The following is a 14,999-nucleotide window of genomic DNA, read 5'->3' as shown; positions in this document are numbered from 1 at the left end:
CGGTGTGTGTATAAACACTGGAGCTCGGTTGTCTTTCCAGTCTTGTAAGCCTTTTTGTTGATGGCTGGATTCTTAGCTGAGAGGCTTGTGTTGACCGACTCATCATCAACTTACAAGGATCCATATATATTATCAGTATATTATCAGTAACCTGTGTTTTAATCAAATTTTTTGTTTTATTTCAGTTTTTATTCTTCTATGACAAAGGACCGTTATGGCTGAGCATGGAATTGCTCCAGTTTCACATTTTTTTCCAAGAGACCTTGAGACTCAGCATTTTGGTAAGAAACCTGTCCTGTCTATGACAGGAAAGATTTTATTATGACCCTTTGATACAGTGATGTTAACAAATTCGATGAAGCCATATAAATTGTTATCATATTTACTTTGTTTGAAATGAAAAAGACTAGTTACACATTTTTTATAAAAGCATGGCAACACAATAATGATGAACACTGAATGTAATAAAACCAAAGAACAATTTGAACTGCAACATTAATAATTCTCACACAAATGAGGAATCAATGAAAATTAAAGATTTTTGAAAAGTTAAATACAATTCAAATTAACATATATAACAAAGACTGCACAGCAGCTTAAAACACTGCCATGTAAAAAAAAAAAAAACAACATAATTTGTTGCAGAAGAGGCTGTGGAATGTTAACCATTCCCTACTGATTAACACCAGTCATCACACTTTGTAGTCATAGTTATTTACACAATAAAATCTGTGGCTGACCAAAAAGTATTTACACATTAAAAACTCCGGGCAACCAAAACCTATAAATGTAATCATAGGTCTAGCATTTCATTCATTATAATGATGTCATAAACAAAAACACACAGGTGTTAATGCTGCCGCTGAGAAACAGATCTGCAAAGTACCAGGACTGACGCTCTGTGATAAATATACAACAGTTTTCGCAGGTTGTGAGTGCCCAAGAATCACCACAGTCAAAGTATTTTCAATAAACCTGTTTGATTTTTGTTTAAGGGACCTCATTTTTTCTGAATAATGGCAACAGTTCAAACTGTACGACACAAAGACAAAACAGTGGTCTAAGAGGATTTATGGAACACTTGGTTCTAAGCCATGAGCTTAAATAGTCACAACTGATATCAATTACTCATCCAAAGCCGTGAAAATACACATGTAATGTGGTAAAAATGATATCAAAGTATACCGTTATAGTAAAGTTCAGGTTAACATGACAAAGAACAATCTAAAAATTCACGATAATTCTTTAAGACAGCTTCTGCCCTTTAAGTCTTCCTCTTTTGGCAGAATTTTAAATTTAAAAGTAGCCATTAAATGAGTTCTCATTTAATGGCTACTTTCTCACTAATTTGTTTTAGTGTGGTTAGGCCTAAGCTTCACAGAAACCAAAACTAAACAGTGCATTCAGGTACTCCTGGTCTAATGTTGGCATTCAACATTCAAGTTGAACAGAACATTCAAGTGAATGGCCAATGAACACGACTTCTTTCACAATACCCAATTTTTCGCTGTCGAACGTCCACTTCTCATTTTCAACATGTAAACAAATGCTGGTGTCTTTGTCTGTCTTCTATTATTTAAACCTCCATTCATTGATCTATCCATTAGCTGTGGAATTTCACTTTTTTGAGGGTCAGACAAACAATAAGTGGACCTGAATGTCTTTGGAACGTGGGGAGAGTCCAAACGTACCTACAGGACACAGGGAGACACACAGGGAGAACAGGCAAATGGACGTAGAAAAAAAACTATCTACAACTTGTGGCATCTTTATTATTGGTCCACTTAATTTAATGTGCTTAGTAATGACTGATGAACACCTGAAAATTATAACAATGTTATGTAATACTTCCCAAATACATGAGATTGCAAAAAGTGCCTGAATGCACTGTCAAACAAGGAATCTCACCAGCACCCAAGTGAGGTTGCAGAACACTTAACCATAAAACACTAACTTAAATCTCTCAGAAATATCAAAGCCCAAAAGTGGAGAAGCATTGATATGTTATACGTCTCATGTAATCAGTGTTGAAATGTGCAATATTTGGATGTAACTCTCAAAGCGCTGCAAAATTATCTACACAATGAGCTATCCACACAACAGACAATGAAACTGGGGCACCGACAAAGAGGCAGAACATTTTACAGCCTTGGAGGTTTTGTTTATACATCCTTACTAATGCATTTCATGCTGATATATGAAACCAGACATGGGACATTTTGTCTTCCTTTCCTTTGCACTCAGCTAATATGACTTTAACACTTTTGAGCATTACTTGATGCCCCATTGATATTTTTTCCAAAACTGGCTGATTGGCTTTGTTTCTATCATTAATGGCACTTTTCTGAATTCCCTTTAGACAAACTGAGATGAAATGAGCTGAATATTTCACAGCTATTTGGGGTTACATCATAAAGAGGGGCCTGATACACTGTCAAACATTACAGATGCAAAAAAAAATATACACGTATATATATAAAAAAAAAAGATATCAAATAAACAGCATGCATTAATGCCATAACTCTGACTGAGTCTGACTCTACAGGTTCCTCAAACTCCTTTAAAAGTTCTTATCTGTGTTACTGACTGAAATCTATTACAGCAGATGGCACATGTTCAATGACCCAAAGCAGTCAAACTGCATTGCACTTGAATAATCCATATTCCATGCCTATAAAGACAAACGTAAAACGATGCTCAGTGTTAAATCTTATGGATGGAAATATTGTGTAAGTTTTAAAGTAAGCAGGATCTCTTCGTAATACTAGTTATTTCCACAGAAATGTACACTTCTTTACAGTGACACGTCCAATAAATTCATGGAAAAATTCTAACGGTGCACCCCATTACCTCATATTTCTGTCCCATCACTTTGCTCAGCCTCATTTTTAAGATTTGGCACTTTGGAACCACCTCAGACGCTCCTGTGTTAGTAACACTATCTGTTCTTGCTCCCTGTACGGCGGTCCGGGGCTTTGGGTGATTGAGTACCACTACGGGCTGGTTGGGGCCTGGCCGTTTCACCAACTGGTCTACCTTCAGTGGCATCAGGTATATAACTGCACAGTCACTTACAGTGTCCACTGGTAAACGAGTCTTACATTTGGATATTGTAAGTTTGAGTGCTTTCTTGCTTTTTTTCCACACACCTACTTGTACCCTTTTCAGAGAAACAGTGAGGAACTTGGAGGAGATGTCCTGCTCACTTCTTGGCGTATGCTGCAGAGGCTCTACAGGTACAGATGTGTCCGCATATGCAGCAATTTTAGAGTCAGATTTCTGGTCTGTCGAGGTTGTGGAAACAGGAGGGTGACAGCATTCATTACTGACTTTTGGTGTAGTGCTATTTTTTTCCATCTTGACGTGAAAATGGTTGTTGGTCGGTGCAGGCGGGTGCTGGATCCCCTTATCATGAGTCTCCTCTTTTACAGAGTCAGTGGTATGCTCTGTCAGTGAAGGGTCACAGATAAATGACTCATCATTTGGAGCAACTGGAGCACAGTACCCTGATGTCGGCACCTCCCTCACCTGCTCCGTGGTGTTTCTTATATCGATGTGATCTTGAGGTGTAGAGCCAGAAGTGTTACTTTTATCCATCACTATGCCACGCAAAGCCATTACCAGGGGCTGAATGGAGCCTTGGGCCTCCTCTGGTTGTTGGCTTAATGAAAACACAGAGGAAATTACTGGAAACCCCTCAGGTTCTGGCATATCCACTTCTCCCACTCTCTCGCTGGTTCTCACTTCCTGCGTCCAAGTTGAGATCTTTGAGTTTGTGTGATTAGAAAGGACAGGGGCTTTGACAGGTGAGTGCTCGTTTAGAGTCCTGTGTGTTGGAAAAGAATGATTTTCGACAACATTATCCTTGCATGATAAAATGGCTAATGGCCTCACTTGGGCAGCTGCAGCTAAGGGGACACTCAGAGAGAGAGAGGCTGATTTCAGACCTTGCTGGTTCAAGCCCACTGCCTCCTTCATAATTTTTGAAGCAATATTGTTTCTGAGGCGGATTTCCCCTGGTTCCAACTTCACAGTGGTCGACACATCTCGAGGAATGATTTTTGAGTCTCTTACTCTCCGAACTGGAGAACACTGGGAATGCTCTGGAATTAAATTCTTCCTCTCCTCGACAACTCTTTGTGTAACACTTATTGACATGTTATCTGGATGCAGAGTGCTTGACAACCTGTTGGCAACTCTGGAGGTGATAACACTCGAAGGAGCTGGATTGAGATTTCCAGCTTCTCTTTGTGTAACTCTGATCCTACTATTTCCATCTCTTACAGGATTGAGGATACTTTTGGGAAGCTTGGTTGGAATGATTGTGTTGCATTCCAAGTTGATTATTTCTTGTGATGGTCTTTTGAATCCACTCTTTTCCTTGCTGGCTTGATTTAGGAGGCTTTTGGAAACACTGACCGGAACAACAGCAGGATGCTCCACATTCACCGTCTTGGTTTCACACTGTTTACTGCTTACTGTACACGACCTCATACTCACAGAGTTCACTGTCTTTGGATGGTTGGATGTGGATGACAATGGCTTTCCCAGTGGAGTGTTTTGAGAGACTGCGGTCCTTGTGTCTTTTATCACAGACTCATTTTCTTGTTGAGTGACAAGCCTCAGCTTTAGCTCCTTTGTCCCATTAACAGTTTTCACCTCGACAACTTCAACCAAACAGCCTGCAGGGATTGAGACTTCCTCAGGAAGAGAAACTGTTAGAGCCCTGTTGTGCTGAGTGAGTCCATTCAAAGGGGAAAAAAGTTCTGTATTTCCATTCGTGCCATTCGATAAAATTGTGTCCTGTGTTTTCCCGCGGTGGTCATCTTTACGGAGTCTGACAGCAGGCACACTCGGGGTCGGTATTGTCACCCTCACAGCTGGTCGAACCGAAGATGGATCAGCGGTGGGCACACTTGATAAGGCACTGGAGACAGGCACATGAGAAATTTTAGTCATGCCGGGCTTAGCAGGTCCTTGACTGATGTTTTTACTATGTAGACGCTCAATGTGCTTCACAAGGCACAGCCGCCTCATATACCCCTGTCCACAGTGAGGACATTTGAAGGGATATTTTGCAGTGTGTTGCTTCAGGTGTGCATTTAACTCTGCCTCGCTGAAGGAGACATTGTTGCAATAAAAGCAGTAAAACCTTGTTCCCAAGTGCTCGATCATATGTTTCTTTAATACTGTGGCGTCTGTCGAAGGGAATCCACATTTCTCACAATACATCACATTTGATGTGCTTAAAACGTGATCCAGGGGCATGGTCTGATGTCCGCCGTTCACAGATGATGGCATGCTTTGATAACCGACCGGTTTCATGGTGAGCAGCGGGGTCTACCGATCATCCGGCAGCAGGCTGCAGTTACACACCGAAACAAACATCCATCGTCGCCCGACAACCAGCGTTTGGTCGTCAGGGGAGCGAAACCTCGACGAAACCGCAGACTGACAAAGTGCTCACCTGTGTCCTGCGGAAGGAAAGTGAGATTTCAATGGAAAGACGAGTCAGCAATTAAAGTCTGAATGAGCCTTTCAGATCTCAGTGCTAACATGAACACAAGGCCCGTAACACCGCCCCCCCACCCTCCATAGCTCCTGCAGCATTTACTGCGCCTGCTGCAGTTTATTGTCCATTTCACTGGTTTCCATCCCATCGACACACACAGTGATGAACCACATTAGATGTGTCCGTCTGTTCATGTCTCCGCTGCTGGCCTCTTTTGGACGGAGGCAAAAGGCCCCAACTGGCCCAAAACTAAGGGGCTTCAAAGACGACGCCCCGCATTTCTATTGTTTATGTTTGCTTCAGGGACAAATTACTCAAACGTACCTGCTCTGGGTTTTGTGAAATAGATTCCTGTGGTCTGTTGTTTGTATTTCAAGTGATTAAATAGCTTAAAATCGCTGCTTTGGACGCGATACTGACGCTTGTCAACACGACCAACCAAGTCGCTTTCATGTTAGCATTAGCCACTTAGCGGTTTGCTGCTAGCGAAAACAAACCCGGAAAATAGTTGCTAATGCCTTCAAAATAAAGGTTTTTAGTTAAATTAAAGCTGATCCTATAACTTGTACCCTTTTCATTTACTCTTAATATCCACAGAATAATAATTAAATGTACTTTCGATTATTTACTCTGCAAAATAATCCAGTGATGTATATTTTTATTGACGTGATATTTAAGTTTGAAAGCTTTTTACCGGAAGTTTCAGGTTTAACTTAGATTTTCTTGACGGACTGGTGAGCTGGAAGCAGCGTAAGTGCTATTCCTGAACAAGCACAACGTAAACACTGAATAATGAGATGTATCGTTTACGCTGATCTCACAATCTCCTCCAAAAACACGTAAAGCTACTGTTTGTTATCCACGTTATTCCTGCCCTCAAAAATGACAACTTCCACCATCACCCTTTTCATTTTAAACAGCTCAGGCCGTTTTCTTCTGAATTCATCCAACATCACGTTTTTCCTGCTTTTCGATCCGGCCACACAGGATGTGTGTGTTATTCCGAGTTACTCCGGCTCGGCCTTACAACAACATGAGGAGATTTACACCACAATCAGTGCCAAGAGGAGGATAATGTACAGTGATTGATCGGGGGAAAGAGGAGGCTAAGAGCAGATCTACCACATCACCCTGAGGACTGAGGACTCCGGCCTCAGCCTGCTCACACACTCCGGAGAAGGAGAAACACACACACACACACACCACAACACAACACAACACAACACCAGGGGGCTACCCCAGGGCCGTCAGCCTGAAAACAGAAAACATGCTGTGCAGGGTCTGCAGACGGCTCCCTGCTCCTGCAGTGACATTACCGAGGTGAGTCCGTCCAAAATAAAAACCCCTCCTTCTTTGTATCACAAGTGTCCAGGTGTTTCCAATGAATTTAATATTTGCGGATTGGGCCCTGATCTCCGTCTGTTATTGAAGCCCCCCTCCCTCCCTGCAGTGGAGCTCATGTGTGGATCATCATGACCATTGTGAAGACCGTTTCTGGGATTTACACACCATTGTTGTAATTCATAATGACACAGCATTGGCTTTCTCTTGACCCTCCCATTCCCCGTCCGTCCGACTCATACACCGACCAGCTTCCTGGTTATGGCAGTTTTCACCCAGCTAACCCGGATGCGACCTTGGCGCTGGTTTATCTGCAGAAAGCAGTTTTTGTCGTCTTTTGGTAGACACGGATCGATCCGCCGAAACATGGCCTCAGACCGGGCGGCTTCACAGGCCACCCGCTTCGACTTCCTGGTGATCGGCGGCGGGTCTGGAGGTCTGGCCGGGGCTCGGAGGGCGTCGGAGCTCGGAGCGGCCACCGCGGTGATCGAGAGCCACAAACTCGGAGGTACCTGCGTGAGTAAGACAACAAACCGAAACGAGCGCTCTCCTCCCAGCTTACTGTCGCTTTACTGCCGCTCACTCCGAAGCTTGTGGAAGTTTGTTTTGTATGAAACATTGTGGGTTTGTTACAAATCTGACGTGTCCCAGTCGATGAACCACCACCATCTCCCCAGCCCTGACCCACTGTGACTACACAACACCTGACGATTTCAAATACACACGACCACTACTACTAACAACAACAACAACAACAACAACAACAATAATAATAATAATAATAATAATAATAACAGTTTCTTTAAACAGGTGATATTTTTGCGCTCTGAAGTTGCAGCAGCTTCTGTAGAAGATACTTTTGCCAGATAATGTATTGTGTATTGCACGTTGTTCATGTTTGTGAGTCCACTCTGTACCTCACATTCACTTTGCAGTTGAGTTGATAAGAAAATAAAGTTCTGCTGATTGAAGCAGGTTCCTCCTTTTTTGCAACAAATAAGGAAATGGATTCACCTCGCAAAATTTAGTACAAATCATATGTCAAAAAGGTTAGGCATCGATTATTAAATCCAATGTCTGCACAGTCTTAGTTGGGCAAAGGTTGTCTGGCAATAACAAAAATTGTATGCCCATTTATTGACTTCTGGGGTTGTAGTAATATAATAACGTGATCATGTTGTGTCTTATTTTAGTTTGATGATTTGAGATGTAAAACACAACAAAATGAGTTATTGAGACTTGTCTCTGCTTGTGAAAACCCAATTCAGACATTCATTACTGCTCAGATGATTTCAGATACGTTTATGGACACATGAAACAATATTGTGATGACACAATTATTTATTATGTGGGAAAATAATTATATTAAAATAGTTATACTTGTCCAAGCCACATCACCCAGCTTTATAAGTTGTATGGAAGATGACATTCTAACCAAGGGTACTTTCATTTAACACCGCAACACACTATTAATATAGTAATCTGCTTTGGAATTACAGTTCAGAGCTCTAATTTCATACTTTACATGTACTTAGACACTATTTAATCAAGCAGACTCTGATTTAAATCTCTCTTTCACTATTTTTTCAGGTCAATGTTGGCTGTGTCCCCAAAAAGGTACAGTGTTTCTGTCCTTGTTGAAAGAACAATGAAACTGAGTTTAACTCAGTGATATAATAATTTGTAACTGTATTCATCAAGATTCAGCAGAAGTCAGACGCAGTATCTTTCCCTCTCCTAACAGGTTATGTGGAACGCAGCAGTTCATGCTGAGTATCTCCATGATCACAGTGATTACGGCTTTGACACTGGAAATGTTCGTTTCAGCTGGGAGTAAGTTACAGTATCTGTTGGTTTCCTTGTTCATTTACCCCCCTCCACCCCCGCCTTTTTTTTTTTTTTTTTTAATTTTAATTTTTTTTTTTTTTTTTTTTTTTTTTTTTTATTGCCGGAGGGGGGGCCACAATGAGCTCTTATGTAAACCGTTGGATGGCAGTTACTGGAACAAAGTGGTATTCATTTCACAGCACAGCCCTTCAAACTGTACTCTACTGTTGCTTCACTTTAGCCTACTTCTCTATCTTTTTGAAAATCACACTGTAGTCAGGGTGAGGTTGTAACATAAACCCGTAGAAGGAGTGGCTTTCAGCAACACTGAAAACATTAGCCAAGGACTAAAAACACTGCATGGATTGGACAAGCTAAGGCATTTTAAAAGTACAACAATACAAAAAATAACCCATTGAAAATAATTTGAACTGAATTTGGTTCAAAATTTCAAAGTAGACCAGATATTTAGTTATCGCTGAGAAGGTTTGTGGTATGGTGTGAAATTGTACTATTTTGTGAGTTGTTTCTTTGATTTTGTCCATCCACGTCATTGTAGGACCTACAATCTATTCCACATTATGGAGTGTGTTTGTTTAAACAACTGCCACACATCTTTACAACAGAGGTATCATATTACTGGTGGCTATGATGGTGCTGGACGTTGTTGCAGGAAATGCTTTGGGTGCTAGAATGATATCCCTAAAAGACGGCTGCAGACCTTTTGCAGGCGATTTGGTTATGCTGTTGGGGGCTGGTTCCATTTGCCCCCTTTTGAGGGGTTGGTCACTGCAATTCAATACAAAGTTGTTCTGAGTGATCACCTTTTATCATGTGAAGACACATTTATATGCCACGGACAGCAAAGTCTTCCAGGATGAAAATGCATCCATGTGACTTCAGAGGGCACTGAAAGGTTTTATGACGAGTGAAAATGATGTGAATCATACTCTGTGCCTTCACATTTTAACCCAGGTAAATACCTGGTGAGTTAGACAGGGCTGTTCACCACAACCATCTAAACACTAAAGGAGGAAATTTACTTTTGAAGAGTGATAGTCATCCCTTTAGTGAAGTCCAGGGAATCATTATTGTCTGTGCCCTCCAACTAAATGTTTTCATGAGCGTGCAACCTTTAGATAATTGACTGCAAGGTCTTGAGTTAAAAAAAAAAAGGATATATTTGTGTTTATGCTTGCAGAACACTGAAGGCCAAAAGGGATGCTTATGTTAGTCACCTCAATCGCATTTATCGCAACAATCTTGACAAGGTAATTCCATATAGATGCCATCTTTATAATTATAAACCTATTTTCTCATATTTCACATTAACAGCATTTCAGTTGAAAAAAATTATTGGCAGATAAATTTACGACATTTACTTCCTTACAGGCTAAAATCCAAACTATCCAAGGCCATGCCAGGTTTACAAATGACCCTGAGCCAACTGTGGAGGTCGATGGAAGAAAGTATACCGCGCCACACATCCTTATTGCCACTGGAGGGCTCCCTTCAGTCTTGAGTGATGCAGAAATTCCAGGTACTAAAACAGTGTTCTTAGATTTCATTGGGAAACAGTTCTCATCTTTATAGTTATTTTTACCCTTTAAAATGAGACTGATGAAACTATTAAATTGGAAATTTTTACAGGAGCAAATCTAGGCATTACCAGTGATGGCTTTTTTGAACTTGAAACTCTGCCAAAGTAAGCTCATCATATAATCTCTGTAGTATTTAATAACATGAAGTAAATTAGTCTGTGGAAGTTAACGATTGTGTTCCTAACAGGCGCACTGTGATTGTGGGTGCTGGGTATATTGCAGTCGAAATGGCAGGGATCCTTTCCACCCTGGGGTCCAAGACTTCCCTCATTATTCGACAAACAGGAGTAAGAAATACCTAAAATCACAGTTAACGATAAACTGAATGACTGTCAGCACTGTGCAGGGATGCACTTGTGTTACTCTTGTATTCTCTCCCCAGGTCTTGAGGAACTTTGACAGCCTCATAAGTGCAAACTGCACCAAAGAACTGCAAAACACTGGGATTGATTTGTGGAAGAACTCTCAGGTGAAGTCTGTGTGTAAATCAGAAAAGGGCCTGGAAGTGACAATAGTCACCAAAGATCCAGAGAAGAAGAATGATGAGGAGAAGACCAGCACCATCCAGGAGGTGGACTGTCTTCTCTGGGCCATCGGCAGGCAGCCAAACATCTCTGGGCTGAACATTGGCGCGATGGTAACAGTCTGCTAATGAAACCTCTGCTTACTTTAAACTGGCTGGTGAAAGGCAGCTGTTCCACCATGGACAAAATGATTTAAGCATCAACACGTGAGATGAAGTGATAGACCAGTTACAGACTTCATCTCACCACTTACTGTCTGCAGTGGGAATTACCTCATGCTGGATGCTTAATTTTCCTCATGGATTATAGCAGCACTGCAGATCAATTTTGAACCAGGTCTTTATTTTTGCCTAAAACACATTGTTAATTTAATCCTTTACATAAGGCAGTGTAAAGGTTTAATCATTTAACACCTTTAGTTAAAAAGGATCTGGAAATAGCTGTGATCATCTTAGATTAATGATAAGTGATAATCAGGAGACAAGATTAGATAGCTGTCACATAGTAGTCTTTTCTATGTTGTTTGTTTAGTGAAATTTTGGCGCATGTGAAATGCTTGTTAGCTCTGGGTCAACAGGCAAATCAATAACGGATTAAAGGGCAGATAAGGTTAACTCTATTTATGGTACCACAAGGCAGCAGGCAGAGAGAAGTTTGCTATCAGGGTTTCCTTTGACAGGAAGTGGAATTAGTAGATTTTTCTGTCATTATTCAGACGTCTGTTTTTCATTGTCGATCCTGTAATATGGAGAACAGTGTGTTGTCATCACATTAAACAGTGGAGACTTTCAAAGAACTTCAATGATAAATGTGATGTTCCAGCTAACTTATAATATTACATAACTTTTCTCTCTGTTCGCAGGGGGTGGACACAGATGAAAGAGGTCATATCATTGTGGATGAGTTTCAGAACACCAGTCGACCAGGGATCTATGCTGTAGGAGATGTTTGTGGCAAAGCTCTTCTAACACCAGGTGGAGTCACATTCATATTTCATATTCCACCAGGGGTGGACAGTTACGAAGTAAATTTACTTGAGTGCTGTACGTTAAGTACAGTTTTTTTAGTATTTGTACTTTACTTGAGTATTATTTTGGGATACTTTTACTTTCACTTCACTAAATCTGAAGGGCAAATATTGTACTTTTCACTCCACGACATTTCTTTTGATGCCCTCGTTACTTGCTGCTTCTGCGCTTACATGAGCTGATGATTTTTCTTCCGCTGATTCGCGTTTGGTTTGTCTCAACCGTGTTGCCGTACCTGCACTACGTCATGCCATACGTCGTGTTCAAGCCGAAACGAAACTTTGGCGGTGGCGCAGGAATTGAGGAAGAAACAATTATTTCAAACCCATGTTTAAGATTTTTTGACACCAAAACGGATTCGTTTTCAGTTAAAATGTTTGCTTACCGCGAACAAACCGCCTTCCAACCTGAAAAAGCACGTCGCGGGATGTAAAGTAGAGCTGGATAGTGATGTGTCGTTCGTGAACGATTGGTTCATTTTGTTTGTTGTATGACTCGGAGTAACAAGTAATCTCGGTGGGCGACGCAGCCATCAAAGTCCTGTGTTGTGATGTTGAAGGAATAAAAGAGCTGAATAAAGCCGGTCCATGTTACTGATGTACTCCGCCTCTCCTCTTAGCCCGGACTGATAGTTACCATGGTTACCATAGTTACCAGCGTCGACGAGACTTAGCTTTGTAGCTAGCTACATTAGCATAAGCTGAGCTAGCTAAAGTGCGGAGCCGCGACTCTAACTCACTAATTCTCACCTCCATTTTTGCCGTCATCCTGAATCTATGACAAGAAGTACAATCATAAATGGAGGCAGAGGAGGAACTAGACATGGAGCACACAGGACAGTCTGTTAATCAAGGTGAATAACAGAGACAGCAACACGAGGTAACACACAGCAGAGCCAGCAGAGACCGGACCCCCACAGACCTCCAGAGTTTGAGACTGTGTTTATTATGTCCATATAAAAGGAAGCAAAAAAGCAGAAATTTAAACTCCAGTTTTCTGCCTCTTTCCTGATCCCCTAAAGTGGAGCTGTGTGGACATTAACCAGCTGTTTTAGCAGAATATCTCATGTGCCACAAGTATCAACATACATTTCTATATAGTTCTGCATTGCTGAGCCTGTTTTGTGTTTGTAAACTTTTCATCATCTAATCTCTACAAAAACAGGCTTTGTGGCTACCTTGATCAGCAAGGGGTTGTTGTGGTTAGCGCAGTCGCCCTGCAATAAGAAGGTTGAGGGTTCAGTTCCCGGCCCAAATATGTCTAGGTTAAATGGTGACTTTAAATTGTCCTAGAGTGACTGATGGACTGGGCTGCAGCACGGAAAGGCAGACCCTTCCACTGACTGGAGACTAGACCAGAACCCACTACAGATTAGAGAGCAGACCGGACACCCCAACCCCCCCAGAGACTAGACCAGACCTTTCCACAGACCGGTTCCTGTAGGGCCTCTTTGAGCTGTATTTCCTGAGGTATTTTTATGCTTAAGTAATTTTATAAGCAAATAGGTTTACTTAAGTAATAATTTGACTAAGCTACTTTTTACTCAACGAGTGAAGTTGTGTATTCGGTCCACCTCTGGCTACAGTAACATTCCTTTGTGCTGGATTTTCTCGTTTGGGATGAACGTGTAATCCTTTGCAAAGATTTTTTTTTTTTTTTTGTCTTATGGAGTTCAACTGTGATGTTTTGTATGTTCTGGCAGTTGCCATTGCTGCTGGGAGAAAGCTGGCACACAGACTGTTTGAGGGCAAGAAGGACTCTAAGCTGGACTACTCCTGTATTCCCACAGTGGTGTTCAGTCACCCACCCATTGGCACAGTTGGCCTCACAGAGGGTGAGTAGACCCAAAGATGTCATTCAGTCAGTCAACTTAATTTTTTAGAACTATGGCATCTAGTATCTGTGAATTATCTCATGAGGGCAGAAATAAACATAGACATCATGTTACATTCACACTCTGAATGACAGATCTAATGGAAATGCTGAATTACACAAAGCTGTAGGTAATGTGTCAATTTTCATATCACAGAGGAGGCAATTAAATCTAGAGGAAAAGAGAATGTGAAGATTTACAAGACTTCTTTCACACCAATGTATCACGCCATCACCAGCAGGAAGAGTCAGTGCATCATGAAGCTGGTGTGTGTGGGCAAAGAGGAGAAGGTGAGAGTTGTCTTACCTCCAGATTACAGCTTTGCAAAGCAGAATCAGCAATTCTTACAAAGTGTCTCAAATATCCCATAACTTGTTTTAAACTGACATAAGTTTGACAGTTTCTTTATGTTTGATTTGCTGAATTATCTCTTCACCACAGGTGGTGGGCCTGCACATGCAGGGCCTGGGCTGTGATGAGATGCTGCAGGGCTTTTCTGTGGCCATCAAAATGGGTGCTACCAAAGCAGACTTTGACAAGACTATTGCCATTCACCCCACCTCATCTGAGGAGTTTGTTACAATGCGTTAATGTGACCACAAACACCCGCACCCCACACTTGCTTCCCTATACAACCAGCAGCTCTGTCAAGTATACCAAAAGAGACACCACTCCATGCTTCTCTCGCATCATCTTGATGACTTGCTTTCTGAAACTACCTATATACTTTAATTATCTCTCATTTAATGACCTTGTTTATGCACAGTGTTTCATTTATTTTTGAATTTTTACCTAAATGGACCAAGACTGAGACTTATGACCTTCTTAAACTGCACTGGATTCCATTTCATGATTGTGAAATGGAAGTGATAGACCTGCAGGTATTGCTGTCAAGTGATTGGATTGGAAGACAAAAGACCTTTCTCCAGCATACATGTTTGATTTGTCAGTCATTTGTCAATTAATTTTGCAAACACTGCTGCTTCTTAAGGTACCACTAAAAATAATATCACTAATCACTAAAAAATAACATCTGTACTGTTCTAAGGATTCAATAAACCTGCAGATATTTTCTTAAGTACTATGACTCTTCTCTTTATTCTGCTAAAAGCCCTTTGTTGTTTTAGTTCAGTGGTATGTTGTAACGCCTCTCCACCAGTGCCTCTCCCTATTTTCATTTTTATAATTGGAATGGGTTGGGTGATGAACAAAGCACTTTTCTTATGTTTTTACACGGAGAGTTGTATTAGTAACTAAGAGACACTCCTCTACATTCATTAAAGCTGAATTACA

At 41.2% G+C, this 14,999-nt stretch overlaps 2 protein-coding genes across 6 annotated transcripts; one reads left to right on the top strand and one right to left on the bottom strand.

The window, feature by feature from the left end:
* Positions 1 to 199: 199 nt before the first annotated feature.
* Positions 200 to 5,978, bottom strand: znf518b (zinc finger protein 518B). The gene is made up of 2 exons (XM_029511998.1): positions 5,837 to 5,978; positions 200 to 5,474 (listed from the first exon to the last, which is right to left on the bottom strand). Exon 2 carries the CDS (start codon positions 5,323 to 5,325, stop codon positions 2,818 to 2,820), a length of 2,508 nt encoding a protein of 835 aa, XP_029367858.1. The 5' UTR covers positions 5,326 to 5,474; positions 5,837 to 5,978; the 3' UTR covers positions 200 to 2,817.
* Positions 3,202 to 14,784, top strand: gsr (glutathione reductase). 5 transcript variants are annotated; one of them, XM_029512002.1, is made up of 13 exons: positions 3,202 to 3,236; positions 7,198 to 7,369; positions 8,444 to 8,470; positions 8,598 to 8,686; positions 9,882 to 9,951; positions 10,073 to 10,220; positions 10,331 to 10,385; positions 10,469 to 10,568; positions 10,664 to 10,918; positions 11,668 to 11,779; positions 13,536 to 13,667; positions 13,863 to 13,996; positions 14,148 to 14,784. In XM_029512002.1, the coding sequence occupies exons 1-13, from the start codon at positions 3,217 to 3,219 to the stop codon at positions 14,295 to 14,297; spliced, it is 1,464 nt and encodes a 487-aa protein (XP_029367862.1). In that variant the 5' UTR covers positions 3,202 to 3,216; the 3' UTR covers positions 14,298 to 14,784. The 5 variants fall into 5 exon arrangements, with proteins under 5 accessions (XP_029367862.1, XP_029367859.1, XP_029367861.1 ...); XM_029511999.1 differs by lacking the exon at positions 3,202 to 3,236 and adding an exon at positions 6,364 to 6,832 and having other exon boundaries at positions 7,105 to 7,369; XM_029512001.1 differs by lacking the exon at positions 3,202 to 3,236 and adding an exon at positions 6,365 to 6,832.
* The last annotated feature ends 215 nt before the right edge of the window (positions 14,785 to 14,999 follow it).

Source organism: Echeneis naucrates, chromosome 10, assembly GCF_900963305.1.
Source record: "Echeneis naucrates chromosome 10, fEcheNa1.1, whole genome shotgun sequence".
NCBI lineage: Eukaryota > Metazoa > Chordata > Actinopteri > Carangiformes > Echeneidae > Echeneis > Echeneis naucrates.
Note: the sequence above shows the minus strand (reverse complement) of the source record. Positions and strands in the feature narration are given on the sequence as shown.